The following is a 21,730-nucleotide window of genomic DNA, read 5'->3' as shown; positions in this document are numbered from 1 at the left end:
GGGACCAGGAGCCAAAAGAAGACCACCTTGCACCACGCAGCTATATGCTCTCCAAAGCCAATGCTTCAGAGCCCCGAGTGGGATGCTGGAGGATGGCATACAATGGCAAAGGAGGTTTACTTTGGTATACTGGGAAATTCAACTTTATTTGTATAGCGCCACTTCACAACAATGTTGTCACACGAATCAACATACACATCATTTCAGGCCAATTCATACATATCCTATAATAGAAACCAACTGATTGCATCGAATCATGACTTTGATCCAATCCCCCATCCTGAGCATGCACAAGGCGACAGTGGGAAGGAAAAAACTCCCCCTCAACAGGAAGAAAATCTCCAGCAGAACCCGGCTCAGGGAGGGCAGCCATCTGCCTCGACTGGTTGGGGTGGAGACGACAGGAAAGACAGAACAACATGTACAACTGGAAAGGGAAACATCTGGAGGCCCAGGTGGTGGAGGACTCCTTGAAGTCTCAAACAGTGTGACGGAGTGTGTGCAGAGTTGCTTTCAAACTTTGGTTCCATATGCTGTATGTACACGCTGAGTCATGGTTGCGTCAGCTGTCTGACATCCCCTCTGAGCCACGTATCAGACGTCCCAGTGTCCAAAACCCCACAGTTACCGCAACAGCCCAAGCAGTCTATTGGATACAAACCAGCACTAAAACTAAAAACTTTACTGTAAACAGATCGGACTGCTAACTTGCTTATGTTGCAGTATGCGCTGCATAACTAAAGCGACAGATCCTCTGCACCGGGACTCATGTAAAGGATAGTGTCCTCTGAACATTCACCGCATCTGATCGGCTATCCTAGCAGGACCGGACTGAGAGGGAGAGACAGAACTGCTGAGCTGAAACTGAGTGAATTTACTGTGCGGCTCACTGACCAACGCAGCAACACACAGAAAGCTCACAGTGGAGAGATTTATGCTGGCTCCACCGGCAGCAGTCATCTCATCAAGCACTGAAGAAGGCAGCAAAGTCAATTTTAAAAGCATGTGGAATGTTGGGGGGGGTGCGGCGGGGACGGATGTTTCATTAAAGGACTGGTTTGATGTGTTAAAGTCTTTATGCCTGCTGTCGGCAGCTAAAGAATTCACTCAGTGTATGTGTGTGTGTGTGTGTGTCTCCGCATATGATCCGCTGCATCACGCCGCGCGAGTCACTAATTAGCCTTGTGACCGTGGAGGCTGTCCTACTTCTCCACGTCTGTGAAGGCGTATGCAAAGTTCAAGGGCCTTCGTGTCACTGAACAGTGCGAGTTGGCTTCTTTAAGCGCGGAGTGATTCAGCCGTGCCTGGAGGTGCCGAGGCAGGCTCGCCGAGCAGCTCAAGATAAGAACATACCACACGTAGAGTCCCAAAGGAAAATGTGAAGCACGCAAAAAGAGGCTCAGACTTCTGATAAAAGCACGACTTTTCCAAAAAGATCACTCTCATTGTTCCCGGTTTTGTAATAACGATGGTTATGATCATGGAAAAAAAAAAAGAAAAAAAAAAGTGAGCAAAAAAGTTTAACAGGAGGAAAGAAAAACAACACAAAGGGTTATAAAAACCAGACAGCAGTTGCACACTGACCTTTGCTTTCACTGGTACTCCCATTACTGTATGGTAAGCTCCCAGTAAGCTTGAGGCCTGACCCAGTTTGGAAAGAGAATGTGGGACACACACATACACACACACAGACACACTTCCACCTATTATATAGCTTGGAAATATTTTTAGTCATGCGGATGAGGTCAAACGCTCAGAGCCTGTGAACTAAACGTGGACTGAAAGAAGACGTCTGATGCTCCAAGGCTGCGTCTGAAAACTTAAAGGCGGAGTTAACGGAGCGTTTGCTGACAACGCTGAGCAATTGTAAAAAAGTAGTAGGATAGAAAACTTTAGCTGGAGAGCCCAAAAGCGGCCTTTGGAGCAAAGCCAGATATTGTGTAAGTGGTTTAACAACAGCAGACACACCTTGGTTGGAAAAGGGTACGACACGCGGCTGGATAAACAAAGAGCTGCAATCAGTGCTGTGAAAACACACTCACACACAGCCTGAGCTGGTGGTTAATACCACTGTCAGAGTGCAAATGAGGTAACTAAGTCAGTCACAAAGAAAGAACCAGAAAAAGCGTTTTTTATGACAAAAAAACTGGGGAAAAAAAGGGGGGGGGGAAAGTGAGCTGGCAGCAGGCAAACAAAGCACAATACTTGGTTGCTGTGTGAGCACGCCAAAGAGAGCTCCAATGACAGAAAGATGAAACTCCTGCTGATGTCCTGTAAAAACCTCCCAAATCCATATTCATGGATTTCTTTTCACACAATTGATAGCAATGCAGCATCATCCATGAGATGAGGAAACTTCAATAGGTTTAGGCTTTATTAAAAATAAACGACATTTTAAGTGTTTGAAAGCATTTTAGAAATATAAACGTTTCATTGCAACAATAAAAACCACAATAATCAGTATTCTGTGTTTTCTGGAAAATCAGAAAAGTAAATGTAGAGAACTGATTTGGTTTTTAGGCAATAGCAAAAAAAAAAAAAAAAAAAAGCCATAAAACACCTTATTCATGGTTATAGTTCCATGTATACAGCTGAACGGAACCAGGATCGCTGCATGTCTTCATCGACTTCTATTTCGTATTTTGCAGGTTCACATGTTAGTGGATCTGTAAGGATTGCACACAAGCTTCCATTTGTTTGAGCAAATTGGTGGTGGAAACCTGTACGGACATGAATGTAGAGCGGAGTCTGTGCAGCCTTCAAAGTCTCACAGATACTTCCTTCTGTGTTGTCCTGGTGTCTTTGGACGAGTCCTGAGAGGTTTCACTGCAGCCCAGGGCAACAGCAGCACAGGAGTCCTCAGAGGGAGCCTCTCCTGCAGAGATGGGAGGTGCATCGGGTGGGTCACAGCCTGGATCAGACTTCCTCTTCTTCCTCACATGGTAGTGATGCTTCTTGGATTTCAGGTGAGCTGCAGGTACAAATGTTAATCACAGATTTAATACATCTGTCACAAGAAAAGCTTTCTGATATGAGCAAATAATGAAGTCACACGAGTCACAGACGTGATCAGCTTTGTTGTTTGTTCTTCTAAAGCGATGAAGGCTTTAGGGTCTTTGATTACTTCATTCAGATGGAGAAACGTTTAATACAGCATTCATGTGTATGTCCCCGCAAAGAATGCAATGAATGATACATTTCATACACTTATATTTAATTCCCAACAGAACATAAATAGTATATCAGATGAAAAAACAGACATTTTCATGGATAATAAAGTTTTTTTTTTCCATCTAATGGCAGCAACACATTAAGAAAATGGAGAAAGGACAACAAAAGGTTGGAAAAACAACTGGCACAGATAAAAAAAAAAAAAAAAAAAAGAAACTCCAGCAGAATTGGACAACTAATCAGGTGAAACGATAGCAGGTTTCTATCATGGATGAATAAATGAGGGGCTTTTAAGAGAGAATGCTTCAGATGTAGACATGGCAGAGGTTCACCAGTCTGACAAACTGGATTTAAAACTTGTGGATCAATTTTAGAAAAATGTTCCTCAATGTAAAATTGTGCGTTCCACTTTATTCAGTGTGGTTTCATCACAAGATTCAGAAGGAATCTCTGTGCACGTCAGATAAAGCAAAAGGTAACATTGGGATGCTTATGATCTTCTAGACAGTGAATTAAAAACAGGAATCATTCCTGATCACCGCACGGACACAGGAAATAACAGAAATCCTCGATGAGAAATTCCTTTTCAAAAACTATGGAGTGAAACAGAAGACTGTCCAGCTATCAAGGGACAGTTCACATTATTTTACACATCTGAAGGCTCAGCCAATGCTGAAAATCACAAAAGAGTTTTAGGGCACATTCACATCAGTCTTTTTGATTCCAATCCAAATCCGTTTGCTCAGAAACTCCACTTTGTTTGGGGAAATGTGAATGCGCCAAACAGTTTCAGACTCAGATCAAAGAAGCAGACTCAATCCGCCTATAAACGCGGGTCTCGGTCCGTTTCAAGCACGCCAAATACAGGAAGCAGATTACAAAAAAAAGTCACTTCCGGCTTTTGGCGTAGCATTGCATTGTGGGTAAATACGTAGCCATGGTGTTAAGAGTTCTCTGCCTCGTCTGGTGTTCATACTGCGTCCATTGTTGCAGAGTATTTCTGCAGTAAACTTGCAAAAGACAAAATAAAAAAAAAACTCAAAACCGATAGTTTCATGCTCATGAGTTTCATTTCTCATGTTTAACTCGCAACAGTGTTTTCTTCTTCACGGCGGTCTCGGCCTCTCTTTTGCTGAATACTAGTGCAGCGCCACCTTTGGTGAGAATGGGGATATATTATATTGTAAAGGTTTGGCTCGTTTGACCAAAGTGCAGCATGAACGCGATCACGGTCCGCATGGATACACCCCCCTTCAACTGAGCCGAGTCGCAATCGGACCGAGTCTAGGAGACTATCTTGATGTGCACCCTTACAACATCTGCTCCCAACCAGACAAAATCTCTGTCAGGAAAGGCTTTGCAGATTTCAGGAAGACGAAGCTAAAACTCAGTTAGAGTCCTTCATTAGAAAAGAACAAACAACATTCCTTTTCTAAAACCCCCAAAACGGGTCTCCTTGCTTCCTGTAAATAGTTGTTAAATGAAGAAATGAAGAGGGGGTGCTTCACAGTGGTACACATAACTCGGTTCAGCTTTCTGGTGTGTTGCTGCCATCAAACTCAAAAATGAGTGAACAAGCAAACATCTGATCTGCTGCTTGTCTTCTACTGGAAATAACGGGTGAATTTATTGCATTTGCAAATCATTCTGCTCATCTACATTTCACAAAACGTTTAGGATGATACAAATAAATAACTTAGAACTGCCAAAGTCATCATTTGCTGTGTCTGGCTGGCCTCACCTGTCCATTCTAGGTCACCGATGATCACTTTATCACAAAGATCACAGGTGTGATGACTCCTCTTGTTCTTCTGCCCCTCTCCCTGGACTCTAATTGGTGCAATTACTGGCTCCTCCCCCTGAAAACAAGCAAAATTAAAAAAAAAAAAAAACATTTACAACAATAAAAGGAGAGAATTTATAGCAACAAATGAAATTAGAGAGAAACATGACAAAATAATTCATGTAAAAATAAAAAATGAGTAAGTTAAAACCAAAGGTATGGTTTAAATTAAAGAAAGTGTGAACAATTATAAACGGGGGAGTAAAACTCACAATGAAACAGAGAAACAAGGATGGAAAAAAACATTCTGTAAAACAAGCCGCTAACCTCAAATAAAAAGAAACGGGGCAAGAAAAAGCAAATAATGAGAAGAAGTAGAGTGATGAAAGAACAAAAAGGGAAAATTCTGGGACTGGACACCCAGCAATGGATGGAAGTCGCCCACAGGAGGCTGGCATGTTGGACTACTGAGGCCCCACCTTACTGAGGCTGTCCAGGATCTGCAGTGCAGGGCTGAGCACCGTCTCCTCCCACCTCGACACATCTGTCACATCCAGGCCATACACTGCTGGGACGTTGTCTCCTGGTCCTGCACACACATTTACCACATGAACTTTAGACTGCTACTAAAACAAGCAAAAGCTCCTCGAGACTGACATTTCCCTGCTTTCACGCTTTATTTCTCTTATTTAAATGCATCTGTGACATTTTCTGTAAAAATTAGACGCGTGTTGGAACGGGGGTTGCTTCACATGGAAAACTTTGTAGACATAAAATGCTGTGACATACCAGCATTATAATCAGTCTATTAGCTGATTCTATACATTTGACCTCCATCAGGTGATTCTGCACCTAAGAAGCAGCAAACAGGCTCCAGCTGCTTTGACAGGACCGGTACAAACTGGCAGGAAATGTGCAGGAGCAGTGATGTGCTGCAGCCGCACCCTGAAGCTCTGTCAACCTGCTGACTCACACTGGCTCGATAATGTACCCCCCCCCTCCTCCTCTCCTCACATCCTTCTCTCTTGTGCGCCATCAGTCTCTCTCCGGCTTTTACTCACTCGCTCTCTCGCTGTCTGGCCGTTCCACCCCCATGTTTCTATTCTGCACCAGTCAGCAAGTCTCCAGGCTGGGCCTCAGCACCATGCCCTGCCCTGTGGGTCTCTGTCTGTCTGTCTGTCTGTCTGCCTGAGTGACCGTCTAAAGAACCACTGCCCTGCACTGAACAAGGATACACTGATGCACACTTGATGCAGAAAGATGCAACGAACGTGAATAATTCTGAGAAAATCATCAGCTATGCAAGTGTATGATAGAAACCAATGCTGGTCAGTGGAATAAGATGCTCCTGGAATATCTGGAAAATATTTATTCTAATTCTCACCTCGGTTGCATCGTAACCCTCTAAACACGGCTGTCAGCTTGTTAGTGCTGTTGTCATCTGGATGGAGGCATGAGGGATCTACTGACTTTCTGGCCTACTAGAATCCCTGCTTTGGTGTTACTTTTAAGACGCATTTGAACGTTATCCATCTGCATTTAGTCTCTTTTCATGCCTTTAGAATGACTGATGAAATGGTTAGGGCTACAGCACAGAGCAGAATCCTGTCACTGTTTGCTGTGTGAAATGGCATGCACACACAAAAAGAGAACAAAAACATGTGACATGGCCTGGTGTGTTTAAGGTTATAGGTGAGCAAAAGTGCCCAAAGTTGGTCCTTGAGGGCCGCTGTCCTGCAGGTTTTCCATGTATCCCTGTTCCAACACACCTGGCTTCCAGTGAATGGATCCAACAGCCAATGAAGTTCTGCAGAATAAGTGATTAGTCAGGTGTGTTGGATACATAGAAAACCTGCAGGAATGTGGTCCCCAAGGATCAGAGCTGGGCAGCCCAGGGTTTGAGTAAGCGGTGTGCCAAAAGAGGTAAATCCTGGCCCTCCAAACTGCTCCTCTGGCACCAAAACACACCCAATAGTGCCATGAAAAACTATACATAGCAAAACAAAAAAGTCTGAAAGGAAAACGTATTATATGGAAATATTTTTCCTTTTTTCAATGTCATTATTTTTTCTCCTAAAAGCCAGACATTCAGAGAATGCGATGCAGATGAATGAAGGTTTGGTCACTGTCAGTCTATGTGTTATTTCATCACAAAGTACTGTTAGTAATGAAGTCTGTTCTATTGTTTTGTCTGGCTTCATGCTGCTCATTCTACTGATATTATAATTGACTGATGATTTAACTGACATTACTGTAGTCTCATAATATTAAAAGGGTGTCTACATGCATTTTTACATTAAAACAGGTGGACTAAAAGTAGTAATAATAATTATAGCTTGGAGCTTTCTGGGTTGATGTGTGGTTTGTCCCAGCAAAGTGAAAAAGGGGTCTACGTAGAACCAATATGGGGCCAGAAAACGTCTCTTTTGTTCCAGTGGAACTGGTGGTGTTTTCTTTGCAGTATACCTCTTTAGAGAACTTTGAGAACAAAGCATCTGAAGAAGCACTGAAAAGAGGGGTGTGTGCAGTTTACATATGATCAATCTTTCCCCAGACCACCTCCCTCCCCCTTACACCACCTTTAAACACATTCTTATGTAAATGAATCCTATTAACCTTTAAAGTACTGTTTGCCAACTCAATTATGGCTTAATCCTTTTTATACAGACTGAAGTGTGGATTTAAGGGCAGTAGACACCCTAAAGACTGACATTTGTAACTCTGCTGGGAACTGTCTGATCCTTCATTATTACAGAGGAACACTGAGATCTAACTCTTAAGACTGGTCATCTGTATAACTAACAGCACTGACTTTGTCCGAGTAAGAGAACAAAGAGTCCTCACAGAGCCAGACACCACGGCCACAAACTTACACCCACAACTGATTCTTTTCGGCAAATTTCCAACAGTTTCTGGTCAAAATTAGCATAATTTGAGCTTGATGTAAAGTTAACCACTGTAACATGTGATGTACTTCTATCCTATTTAAGTCATGACCAGCTGAGCTCACTCAAAAAGCAGACAAAGGATGTAAAAGCAAACTGCACAAATGGCGGCGTTTCACCCTGCACCTGCATCGTTTAGCCTCGCAGTGTGAGACTTTCCGTTTAATCTGGGTAAACCGTTTATCCTCAAACTCTTCTGTGTGTTTGTTTCTTTTTAAACAGCAGTTACTCTTAATTAAAGCTTCAGATTTCACTTGCATGGTAACGGCGTTTCTGTTTCTCTGTGAGTCATGAGTGGGATCTTTTGTGCGTGCGGCATAATAGCGGGCAGGTGGTGCCGCAGAGAGTCACCTGACATACCTGTACCAGTGGCAGAGTCGCAGATCTCCCCTTTGGTTTCTTTTCATAAATACCTCACACCCGACAGCCGCCACCCTGCGCCCTCTTGTCACCATTTCCTTACTTTGTTCCTTTATCTCTCTGAACCCCACCACCCCACCCCACTCACACTACTCCCATTTGCAGTCACAAATGTCCCACTGGGAGGAGTGGAGTGGTGGTAAATAATAGTGAGACTGTATGGTGCGTTGCCAGATGCTGGATGGAAACCCCCTCTTGTTTGGGATCTACTGAAATTTAACTCTGCTAATCCAGCAGGAACTGACAGAGTGTTGATAAGAAACACTAAAGGAACAAAGAAGAGGGTGTTGGTGTGTAAATACGTACACATATTTGCCTTTAAAAGGACCTTACTTACAGTCTTACTCAAACAAGAACATTTACTCCTACTTGTCTAAACCCAACTATAAAATATGTCCTCACCTTAAACTATTAGGAGGACACGTTTCCATAATGTGGCTGTAAACAGATCTGGGTTCCCACAACATGAGTAATGCCCAAATCCCAAACACACACACACACATCACAAACTGAGCATTACCTTTCAAGCACACAGGGGAGATCACTTTGCCAACAAGGAGAATAATCTGTCGCTGGGCAGCTGCTTGCCAGTGTTGAGTGTGCATGTATTGTGTGTTGAAACAGTAGTCCACCTGTTGCAACAAACGGGCCAAGAGTCATTTGCTGAACTGCCCTTGTGTTTGCCGAGTGAGGATGAGAGCCTGGTGTGTGTGTGTGTGTGTGTGTGTGTGTGTATGTACTCTGCTATAAAAACTCCACCACCTGCCTGAGCCTTGCGCCTCCTGGCCCAGCTGTGTCTTCGCTGGTCGCGCTCCACACTGGAACATAACAGCTGTCTCTATACTCACCAAACAACCTCCTTCCTCTTTCTTATAGTTCCCCTTCCACTTGTTGTCTTCCTCACTTCCTTCATTTATCTGTTGTTCACGACTGATCAGAGCAGAGTTGTTTGGGTTCAAAGGTTTGTTTTTTTGTTTTTTTTTGTTATGGTAATTCATTCAACATTGCAGCACAGTTGTTTATTTGGATTTTTGTGGGCTGTAATCATTACGTCCAGTGTCTGTAATCCCTGGAGTCCCATTCATGACAATTCAATACACACAAGTCAATACACCCCTGATGTCTTTTCTTTATAATAATTTGTCATTGTAGTTTTGTTTTTTTTTCCAACACAGCACATGTCTGAACTCCTGCAGCCGTATAAAAAGAACCCTGTCAGACACATAGCTGGAAAAATTCAACTTAATAGCTTTTATGGGTCATGTTGAACTGCCATTTTTTCTTTCATACACTGCACAATCACATATATGGTGGTGAGGAGTCAGAGGCAAATAAAACTGTAGCCAATAAGACAGCAAAATGTTCAACCAGTTTTATTTTCAATGATCTCATCTATTTCCTGCATGTTTTATACAAGCACAGCTGTTCGTCTTCATAGAAAAGAGTTTTTTCTCAATGATTTGCCTGGATTAAAAAAAAAAACAAAAACAAAAAATAAGATTTTCATATTAATAATCAGTTACAGGGATATCACATGTATGTGAACTGTGATGTACTGTCCAATCATGCGTGTGCAGTGGTTCTCTCCATCACTGTCACGGATTTGACTGAATGAAGCCATGAGGAACATTAATAATCAAGTGATACATGTCGGAATGACCAGATGCAACTGCTTTAACAGATTGATGACGCCATTAATGCCACGCATCTCATGTCTGAATAAATCAGGGATCACATGATTTGGAGCATCTTCCAAGGTTGTCATTGAAATGTTTTGGTTCGTGTTGTGCCCTGCTTGAGCACAACGCTGTTTTAGGTTGTTTTTTTTTTTTAAAAAAAAAAAACCCAAATAGAAGGATCTGAGACCAAACAATAGACTTCTATTGAAAAGACATGAAAAAACAAATGTAAATACAGACGCTGCTCTGGATATGCTGGATGTATAAATAAGATCAAGCCTACATCCGCTGTAGACCAGGGTCTCAGTCTCCAGTCCTCGAGGGCTGCAATCCAGCAGGTTTTGTTGTTTCCCTGGTCTAACATGTCTAACTGAAACTAATGGGTCATTGTGAAGACGTTGACAAGAAGCTGTTTGATCCATCTGACTTGATTCAGGTGTTTCGGACCACGTAAACAATGAAAACCTGCCGGATTGAGATCCTCAAGGACTACAGTTTGAGACCCTCAAAGATAGACGACTGACATTAGCTTAAATGAGCATTGGAGTGCATTTCGACCAACCTTAAAATATTGAGGAGAACGCTATCTGAGAACCCACCAGTGTTAGTTTAACGTATGACTATACCTCTGGGAGTAATGGTCAGCAGTTCTGGTTATCAGGTTTAGCCAGGGGATTTCTGGATAATTAATAGCTACGATCATGACTTTACTTTCTGTCTATCAGTCATGATACAAAGATAGTGAAAGCGAAACTGCAGTCAGAACAGATCTTTGACAATTTTTTCTAAAGCTTGTTTGCTTTTTGTATGTTGTTGATGACTCTGTACAAGCAACCCTAACTGGGACGTGTTAACACCATTCTAGTTGGATTTCCTTTTCTGTTCGCAAGCAAAACAAATCTGAAGCAAAAGTCTGAAAATGGAAAGTTTTAAATAAAGCAAACATGTTTCTGTCTGTATTTTAGGGAATCAAATAAGACTGTAGTATCACTAAGAGGATGGCAGCAAAGGTGATGTTGCTTGTGGTTGTAATTCAGAAGAAGTAATGGATTACACAAGTATGTCAAAATGAATAGACTGAGAGTCGTCTTCATCTGAGACAAAGCCCGGAGGAAGATAAAGCAAAAACAGCTGTTGTGCTCAAACAATAATGTTTTTAATAAGGGAATATTTGGGATATTACATCATATCTGGGAAGCTGCTGGTTAAGTTGTGTGAGTTTATTGCTTGGCGGTTCAGACTGGACACAGCTGGTGAGCAGGTTTGATCCGTAATGTGTTTCTGAACCTGGTTGAGGAGTAGAAAACGAGAAGGGTTCGACTACCAAAGATCCCATCTTTACAAACAGATTCAAACAACAGAGCATCAGTAACTCTTCCTGCTGCATCCTGTAATGATGGTTTTAGGATGAACGATGTTGCCTCTTCTGATTCATGCACTCTGACGTTTTTATGTGCCACTGGCAAAGAGAGGGGGTGATGCGTTACGTAGGCCTCATGTCTGGACGCCATCCAATGATGCTTCAGTCGGCTGGTGACACACCTGCTACTTTTGCTTTGTACTTAAAGGGGGGTGTCGTCTCTCAACACACCAGCTTTTTCACCTCAGCCTCACATTTTACATTTCTTATCAGGGTTGGACGTTTCCAGTCAATTAACAAATGAAAAACAAACCCAATATGATATCACTTAAACATCCCCCTCCTTCCCAGTTTGGCCTGACTTTGTTTTCACACTGAATGAGAATGCATTTGTATGTGGCTCCGTGTCTGTGTGTGTGTGTGTGTGTGTGTGTGTGTGTGTGTGTGTGTGTGTGTGTGTGTGTGTGTGTTTCACACTTGCTAGAAGATGAGGGTGTAAACTCGCCCTCCACCTGTTGCCCCAGCTGAGTCAGATTACCTTCACTCTCCATCAAGCCAGCTATCCATGTGCTGTCTCTCTTTCTCCATCCATCCATCCATCCTCCACTCCTTCACTCACCCCTCTGAATAAAAGATACCTACAATGCTGTTACTTAACACTCACGAGGCTTTCAGTCAACCTACCTGTGTATCTTGGTTACAGGTGGAGTGTATGTGTCTACAGGGAGTTTAAACAAACCCTCTTAAGATGATGGCATTTCCCCACTTAAAATGCAGCACTTAACAAAATGAATACAACCTAAGATTACCATTTTATTTCAAAGGTAACCAAATACTGTCCTATAAATAAAAATAAAAACACTGCATTGTGTGTGTACTGCAAACCTACAGATGCACTTCAGTTAAGTCACTTTAAGATTGATTTCATTTGAGCTGAGACTTGGTGTTTAAATCTCCACAGCAACCAAACTGACTCCATCAAGAATCACTTGTCCCACTAAAAAGTACTTAAGATACTGAACGTATTTGTAAAATTGGGGTCATCCTATGTCTTTCAGGATGTTTCTTCGTTAGCGTAATTGGCTAGCTTCTTTACTCCAACTCTGTCACTTGCAGTTTGTCTTTCACTTTGACCCACTAGTCTCTGTATGGTTGGGTTGGTACGCATGGACCTCAGCGACCCTGTTGCCCAAGTTTATACGGTCAGGGTAAATTCCCTGCAGCTCTGTAATGCTTCAAGAGATTAGCCTGCTCAGCTGAGGGCCTGCCAGCATCTGTGTAGGCGCGTGCGTGGCTCAGACCAAACAGAAAAGAAGTCAGCAGTCGCAGCAAGGCTGAGGTAAACGGAGACGAAGGGTGGGGTGGGGGTGGGTTTAGGACACCCCCACGAGGGATGGACATGAGAATGAATGTCTTTTGGCAAATCCTTACAGATCCTGACACTGAGAAACATCAGATAGAGAAAACACCGAAACATCACTGGAGAATACACCTCTGTTTCTCCAACATAGATGCCAACCAACATCTCTACAGGGAAACGTACTGACACCAACATCGTCATTACACTCAGCTTCTGCATTAACTCAATCTGCAAGGCCACACAATGGCTTAAATATGTGCAAGTGCACATTCCTGGCAGATTATCTTCCAACATGAAGGCCTTTCTAATGACTTTTATCAGGAGACTGTCAAAAGAGAAATCCTCCAAATAGTTTCCTGTGATATTTTAAAACACTGTAAAAATCATTCTAATCGTGCTTCTGTTATCTCAGTTGGCCTTCTTGGATTTTATTTGCGCATTTCATTGATACCCAAAGCAAAACACAACCACCAAAGCCTTGGATTCTTTTTGTAAAAGAAAAACAACGTTGTTTTGGGTGTAAATTCCCTCCAAAATCCAAATATACACAAGAGAAAAGAAACGAAGGCTTCTTTTTTGTTTTCAGTTTTCAGTCTTTAGCAGGTTTGTCTCATTTGCTGCCATCTGTACCAAACTAAACACAAGAAGCCACCTCTAGCAAATCCCAGGAGTACAGAGGAATAAAATGCAGCCTTTACAACAAATGTTTTGTTTTTCCAAGGACTAATTAGCATGATTTGGCCTGACTCAAACAGATAAACCAGTAAAAACCAAAAGAGGAAAAAAAAAAAAAAAAAAAAAAAAAGACAAAATGATGTGCCAGTTTGCAAAAAAAAATAAAACAAAACAAAAAAGCTGCTTCAAACACAGCATTTCCAGGAAGATTTCCTGGAATATGAAGTTTTAATCTTTTAACAGAGCTGATTTAATCCACTGCCACCTGCACCGTGAAATTAAACGCTGCATCCAACAAATTGCTCTGAACAGAGTCAATTATTCAAGGAGAGTTCAACCACACAGTGAAAAACATGTTAGTCCAAAACACAGACAACTCCAGACAGACTGCCTGTAAAACAGCAGCAACACACACACACACACACACACACACACACACACACACACACACACACACACACATACACACACACGCTTGTGATGAGGACCATATGGTGTGTGCAGCGGGTAGGCAGGCGGTCAGAAAGAGGGGTATTGAGGTTTAGGGCCTAGCGTGGCCTTAAGCCACTTGGGCCTAACAGGATTAGGAGGCAGGGTTACTGAAGGGCATGCTGCTGGTGGGACGGAGACGCCAGGTTTCTGTTTTGGGAAAGAGAAACACACTCTGCCTTTCAACATACTTTCAAAATTTATGTTTCGGGAGCTGCAATTGAACTGCAAAACATTTCGGACTGCAGAGGACACATTTGTCCATACAGCAGCAGCAGATAATCTGGCAGGTAACCAGACACGGAGGTTTATCTCGATGCATCTGGGAGCAAAAAGGGACGAGGTGCTGAGGAAAGGCAGCAAAAGGTCTCAGCTGCAGGTGCGTGGTGAGGACAGAGTTTGAATTATCCCTTTACTTACGTCAAAGCAGCTCCCACATGCTGCATAAAGTCAAATCCTCCTTTTTGCTTGTTTATTTTCCAATACTGATATCTACCTTTGAAATGCACCTGATACACTTCTGCCTGCTGACATTATCTTTACAAAAACAAACAATTTAAGGAATTATAAGGGGACATTTTGGGAAATGAGATGTTCGTTAAGCAGGAAACTAGGGGCTAACAAAGCTTAGCACAGAGACTGAAATAGCTAGCCTGAAAGCGTGTCTTTTAGTAATGACTAAACTAATGAGACTCAACTAATGTTGAATGCTGAGCTATAAATGTGATTTATGCTTGCAGTATTTTATTCAGTCCAAATGTCTTCTTGCCGAAGCTTGAGTCACCAACCTTTTAATACAATTATCTGAAATGAAGTTAAAAGAAAAAAAGTATGATGTTGATGCCCAACAAAGAAGAAATTTTTAAATTAAACACAAACACATTTTTTTTGTTAATGTAAATGACGGATTTAAATATTAAGGAAATTAAAAACAAACACACACCCTTTATACCCTGGAGCACAAAACAGCAGCTCAGAGGCTTATTGTGAACCTAATGGAGTGTCTGAATCTCATCTTGTTAAAGAGAGTGCTGATTGCTAAGGAACTGGGCTCTGGAGGACAAACACACAGAAACACACACACACACACTGCATAAGCCAAGTAAAGGGTACTCACGTTTAAGGAAACGGTTGCGGACCCATTTATTCTGTTTGCGGGCATAACGCTTTGTAGCAATCTTCAAAGCTTCTATACCTGGAAAGTGTTTAAAGGAAGAGGTGGGAATAGATTAAAAGCTAAACAAAAAGCATCTACATTTTCCTCTGGTTGATCAGCCAACCAGTCCACCAACTGGTGAACCTTAAGCCATCTGAATGGATTTGAGCAGGTATTTTTCTGACCTTTGTCTCTTAGCGAGTCCTTCTGCTCAGTGCTGCTTTCAGGGGCAGTCAGATAGTCGTGGAACTCCTTAAATCCAATCGACTGGAAAATCCCATGTTGATAGTCTTGACTGTGGAGAAGAAGGAAACATCTTACATCAATAAAAAGTAAAAATCTCCAATGTGACATTTCCTTTTGCCATTTCCTTCCTTCCTGCATGCAGAGTATCAGGCAAAACGCTTTGAGGTGCAAAATAAGACTGGCATAAAGAACAAATATACAAAAAAAAAGAAAAATGATTAAAACTCAGTGGAGCAGGACCCACAGCTGCTTTAACTCAGGCTGATGACGGATACAATCTGAGTTAGAAGCAGAGTCCTGCTGGCTGACCTGCCAGACATTAAATCTGAAATGTCTTCATCGATGTCAGACTGTCTCACCCCAGCTGAAGGAGAAAGGCCTGTCTGAGTTCCCAATGTACTTTTCAAATATTTATGAATGACTGAACAGTCGGTATGCACGTTATGTTACATTCAATGACCAATATCTTCTCATGCTCTGGACTGACATTATTTTTCTCTAGTGCTACAAGTTCCCTCTGTGCAGACTGCAGCAGAGATGACCCAGACACTTGCAAGAAGGGAAGTTTAGGAGGGATAAAACTGTAAGGCTGCATTCACAACCAACAGTCTGTGACACTCTGTTCAAGCATAGGTTGCAACATTCTTCCAGTATGAGTTTGCTTTCACACTGCATGCATGCAAACAAACTGGGGCTTTTAATTAACATAATGCTAAACATTCACGTCTGACCGCGAGCCATTTCTCATGGCTATGGTCCGACACACATGCAATGCTGTGGTTGGGTTTTCCCATCACCTCCTCCATGTTACAGTCCGCTATTTGCATTTGCTTCACCTAAAGCAGGCCTTCGTTTAAAAGCAGAGCTCACTTCTTTGATCCACGCCAGAATTTGAGCATTAAAACCTTCAGAAATTAATCAGAATTTATGAGCAAACAAAGTTGGATTTGAATCAAAGGCTGGCGTGAGCGCATCCTAAAACACATCAGAACCAACCGTACAGCTGATAGTAAGACTTCATCCTGCACTGACCAACAAATGCTGGGGAGAGGATCCTCTGTTTGTTTTGTTTGGTAGTCTTTTTCCTTTTTAAATATTACAGAATTTAACCCTACAAATGGAGCCTCTGGTACTTCTTCATTGGTAAGTTTTAAACCCGAAAAAGGCAGGTGACTTATTTCACTTATTGGAAGAAACAGATTAAAGTTAACAGTTAACAGACTTGACAGGATGACCTGTTCTCTGAAAATGTTCGGGTCATTGCACTGAACATGGAAAATTGAAAGGTTACAAGAATGTATATGATGGAATTTTATAACAATAAGTATTACACAAAAAAAAAAAAAAAAAAAAAAAAAGGCCCTGAATTCTTGCATGAGGAACAGGGAGGGGAATAAAGAAAGAAAACTGGCTAGACAAGCAGAGAGAAATTTGAGAATAGCGGCAGAACACAGGAAATGTAGAGTCAATGGAGGGAGGAAAAGAAAGACGCAGGGAGGGAGGAAGAGATCTGACCTTGATGTCTGGCCACAGCAGCCAGTTGGGGATGGAGACATGAGGGTAAAGGAGAGAAAGACCGACAGAGAGAGGGAGGTGGGGGGAGTAAAGTGCATGGATGATCAGATTGCTGAGAGGGCAATAGTGTCAGAGATGGAAGGAGAGACGATGAGGAGGAGGAAGGGTAGAAAAGGGATGAAGAAGGAGAAGAGTAGGAGGAGGCTGGCTGATGAGGTGGGATGGGGTGATGGCAGAAAGGAGGGACAAAAGACGGGGGGGACCAGCAGCTTCCTGGGCATCGTTCCACCAGTGCATCAACCCCTCTCAGCCACACCCAACACACACACACACACACACACACACACACACACACACACACACACACACACACACACACACACACACACACACACACACACACACACACACACTCAACAGTCGCAGCCAGAAGACACATATGCGACCGTGTTCAGTTATCAGTTTCAGATATTAGTGATGCTCTCGCGTGTTTAAATGTTTCATGTTGCATACAGAGCTCATTCAAGCTGAACAGACTTTCCTGACAAAGTAATCTTGTAGATGCAAAACTGCAGAAATAAATGTACGTTCTGAATCCAGTGTGAGCATGTCAGACATCTGGATTTAACGTCTTTTAAGTTTAAAAATAAAAAGATGGAGAGCCTCAGGAATCCATAAAAAAAAAGCTGATTCCAGCTGATAGTTTCCCCTCTCGTACTGCAGCTGCTGAAGCTTCATTTAACATGTCCAGCTACACATAATGGACAATTTGTCCCTGCCAAAGAAAGTGCTTGTTGCTAAAAGTAAAAATAACACTTGCTGAATCAATTTCTGTGCACTTCCGCATAGAAATGTCAATCATTGCCTTTTGCCTGCAAGTTGGACTTCAGGGCCAATTAATGAGATTCACTAACTGGGAAATTCTCCTGTTAAACAGGATGTTATCCTACAGCACAGTAAGAAAAGGAGATATACATTTCCAATGTGTCAGATGCTGAATGGATGTTTTGTTCTCAAAGGTCAGACGGTGTGATGTCTGGGCTTCTGTTTAACCAGCCTGAAAATGTCATCGAGTTTTGAGAAAACACAAAGCTGTTATTATTTTAATGGAATTTTCAATCTTTTAATAATCTATCCATCTTCTACCGCTTATCTGGGGTCAGGTTGTGGGGGGAGCAGCCTAAGCAGAGAAACCCAGACTTCACTCTCCCCAGCCACATCTGCCAACTCTGCGGGGGGGGGGGATCCCGAGGCATTCCCAGGCTAGTCGAGAGATATCATCCTGTTGGGGAGAAATTATTATGAGTTTGGTTTGTATTAAGTATTAGACATATATGCATTGATTTGCTGTGATCCTGCTGTGTTTTGTGTCTATGCACAAAGCTTTCTTTAAGTTATATGATCCTTGTCTGGAATGTGCAGACAAAGTCTGAGACAGGAAGAGTTTCCTGCAGGGCATCTGTTTTTGTCAACTGCTTGGTTGACCAGTTGTCTAAAGGTTAGAGGTTAAAGGTAATAAAGTAATATAGTGAGTGATTGATGCTTAGTGAGTTCAGTTTAGTCTTAAATAAGAGATAATGATTGTTTCTGTGGTCTGCCCAGCAACTAGGAGGAGTTAAGCATGGTTTATAATCGGGTGTTACTTCAGCATCTGCAGAGAGGGTTCTCTCTCCAAGCTCCAGCGTGTGCTTGTATTAGTTTATAATAAAATGTTCATTGTAAGAAGACAGTTGACTCTTAGATGTATTACAACTTCTCAAGACCAGAGTATTTTCCACCACAATCCCTCCAGCATGTCCTGGGTCTCCCCTGGGGTCTCCTCCCAGAGGGACGTGCCTGGAACACCTCACCAGGGAGGTCCAGGATGCATCCTGACCAGAAGCAGCGGCTCTACTCTGAGCCCCTCCTGGATGACCGAGCTCCTCACCCTATCTCTAAGGGAGAGCCCGGCCACCCTGCGGAGGAAACTCATTTCAGCCGCCTGTATACAAGATCTCATTCTTTCGGTCACGACCCACAGCTCATGACCATAGGAGAGGGTAGGAACGTGGATCGACTGGTAAATCAGAGTGACGCCTTCTGGCTCAGCTCCTTCTTCACCACAACAGACCTGTGCAGAGTCCGCATTACTGCAGACGCCGCACCGATCCGTCTGTCGATCTCTCGCTCCATCATTCCCTCACTCGTGAACAAGACCCCGAGATATTTAAACTCCTCCACTTGGAGCAGGACCTGACTCCCGACCTGGAGAGGGCAATCCACCCTATTCCGGCTGAGGACCATGGTCTCAGATTTGGAGGTGCTGATTCTCATCCCAGTCGCTTCACACTCGGCTGCATATCGCTCAAGTGAGAGCTGGAGATCACAACCAGATGAAGCCAACAAGACCACGTCAACCGCAAAAAGCAGAGACCCAATCCTGAGGCCACCAAACCAGATCCCCTCAACACCTCGGCTGCACCTAAAAATTCTGTCCATATAAGTTATGAACAGAATCGGTGATAAAGGGCAGCCTTGGCGGAGTCCAACCCTCACTGGAAACAAATCCGACTTCCTACCGGCAATGCGAACCAAGCTCTGACACCTGTTGTACCGGACAGCTCGTACAAGGGGGTCCAGTACCCCATAATCCTGGAGTACCTCCCAGAGTCCCCAGGGTACACAGTCGAAAGCTTTCTCCAAGTCCACAAACCACGTGTAGACTGGTTGGGCAAACTCTCATGCTCCCTCCAAGACCCCAAAGAGGGTATAGACCTAGTCCACTGTTCTGCAACAGGACAAAAACCACACAGCGCCTCCTCAATCTGAGATTTGACTATCCGGCAGACCCTCCTCTCCGGGACCCCTGAATATACAAGGAGGCTGAGCGTGATTCCTCTGTAAATGGAACACACCCTCCAGTTCCCCTTCTTAAAAAGGGGGACCACCACACCACTCTGCCAGTCCAGAGGCACTGTCCCCGATGTCCACGCAATGCTGCAGAGGCACGTCAACCAGGACAGCCCCAGAGCATCCAGAGACACTCACTCTCGTGCCCCCAGACCTGGCTCCAGAGGGGGGCCCCGGTGACCCGCATCTGGGCAAGGGAACATTTCCGTCCATGGTCCTTCTCATCATAGGGGTCTTTGAGCCGCACTTAGGCTTTTACCCCTTCCCCTAGCCCTAGCCCTATCCCTATCCCTCGGCCCCCCAGTGGAGGGGTAAGTGTCAAGTGGTGAAAATGTTCCCCTAAGAAGTGGGACACCACTACACCGTGACGACGTCATCAAGCTGCGGCACTCTAGCTGCTACGCAAACAGAGGCGACGAGTGATTGTTTTGCAAGATGCCGTTGTCGTCAGACGTGCTACTTTCTGTTGTCTGGGCAATCGGTATTTCTCCCATTTTTTGTATGCTTGTTGGCCAGTCACCTTTCCTTTCAACAACACCTCTTTTATGAATGTACTGTATCGAAAGTAGAAATTTTTTGTTTGTTTTCATTAGCCCAATGCGTTCCATTACAAGGGTCAGATACAAGTTGTCTATGAGATACATATGCAGAGCTTGATTTTTTTTTTTTTTTTAAATGTAGATATAAATACAGAGGGTAGTAACTGTATAAAAATTTTAATGCTGTGTAAACTGCATAAACGGGAACTACTGTCCCTTGAACGTTGTTTTGCAGACATTGTATTCACAACATGGGAATTGCACGTGTAACTTCTTTATGTAATTATAACTTAATAGAGGCTTTTTCACAGAAATTGGTACAAGAACACGAACGTAAACAATAAACTCATCTTTTTCTGCTCTGTAGCGGATAAGTGCCCTCGTGTGTTCTGGTGTCCCTGGTTTAAACATATGACACAATTTAGCACTGTGCACAGAAGTAAAGGAAATGCTACAACATATAGATGATTGTCACTGAAAGAAAACAGCGACAGTGGTTTTATGCACTCATTTATCAAACCAGCAGTTCAGTAATTGCTAGCCTCTTGTGCCAACTGTAGTAAACTTTCACAGAGCAGAACATACGAGCGTAAAATAAAATGCCGTAATGTCAGTCTTGTTATTAAATCGTATTTTAATGCTGAAAATACTTAAATTTGTAAACCTCTTTTTCAGCATTGTTAGACATGTTGCCGGTGAACGCGCTGTACAGAAACTAGTAAGTGGCTTCTGTACGCTTCTACCCCTTCTTCAACGAAGTGTGGTCCTGGAAAATCTTCACTTTAAGGGGTGTGTAGCCCTCACCCTTCCCCCTTAGCCTTTGTCCAAAGGAGAATTGGGATACCCCTTCCCCCCATATGATTGCGCAATATGGAGGGATAGGGCTAAGTGGAAGGGGGAAGGGGGAAGGGGGAGAATTGAGAATCACCCTTAGTCTGGTCCCTCCCTAGACACCCGTTTGCCGTGGGTGACCCTACCAGGGGCATAAAGGCCCCGACAACATAGCTGCTAGGATCTTCAGAACACACAAACCCTTCCACCACGATAAGGTGGCGGCTCAGAGAGGAGATAAGGTGGCAATAATCACAACAAGAAAATCAGAAGGACGTCTTCCTGTCTCCATCATGCAACCGCACTGGAAGGACTGTTTGAGTTTTGACAGACAAATCAAAGCCATCTGCAACAATTCTGGTAAAAACAGTCGTTTCTTATCCTATCTGAACCCATCTGACAAGTCACCTAGAAATGACACAATGCCAATAAAGGCTGACTGAATCTGGCAACCCAGGGCTTAGTCAATGCACAAAAAAAAAAAAGAAAAAAAAAAAAAAGGATTTTGAGGAGGAGATGTTTGCACTTTCAGAAAAAAACATCCTAAATCTGAGATCTGAGTGATGTCATCACATTTAGTAAGCAGCAGATCCATACCACTGAAGGGGTGACGCTGCTTTAGTGTGCTACTGATCATGTGGTTGCTGGTTAGAAAATGTCAGAGAGAAGCTG

General features: G+C 43.1%; 1 protein-coding gene across 1 annotated transcript in view; it reads right to left on the bottom strand.

The window, feature by feature from the left end:
• Window positions 1–2,652: 2,652 nt before the first annotated feature.
• The window catches only part of trit1 (tRNA isopentenyltransferase 1), a gene marked incomplete at its 5' end in the record, with an annotated part of 49,576 nt that continues 30,498 nt past the window's right edge, over window positions 2,653–21,730 (bottom strand). Inside the window, 5 exons of the mRNA XM_079259159.1 lie at window positions 2,653–2,971; window positions 4,913–5,030; window positions 5,434–5,543; window positions 15,000–15,077; window positions 15,224–15,333. Of these exons, the coding sequence (XP_079115285.1) occupies window positions 2,760–2,971; window positions 4,913–5,030; window positions 5,434–5,543; window positions 15,000–15,077; window positions 15,224–15,333 (628 nt within the window). The 3' untranslated portion in view covers window positions 2,653–2,759. The remainder of the gene's footprint in view (window positions 2,972–4,912; window positions 5,031–5,433; window positions 5,544–14,999; window positions 15,078–15,223; window positions 15,334–21,730) is intronic.

This window comes from Telmatherina bonti (assembly GCF_933228915.1).
Source record: "Telmatherina bonti genome assembly, chromosome: 19".
In the NCBI taxonomy this organism is placed as follows: domain Eukaryota; kingdom Metazoa; phylum Chordata; class Actinopteri; order Atheriniformes; family Telmatherinidae; genus Telmatherina; species Telmatherina bonti.
This window is presented reverse-complemented; position numbering and strand designations above follow the sequence as displayed.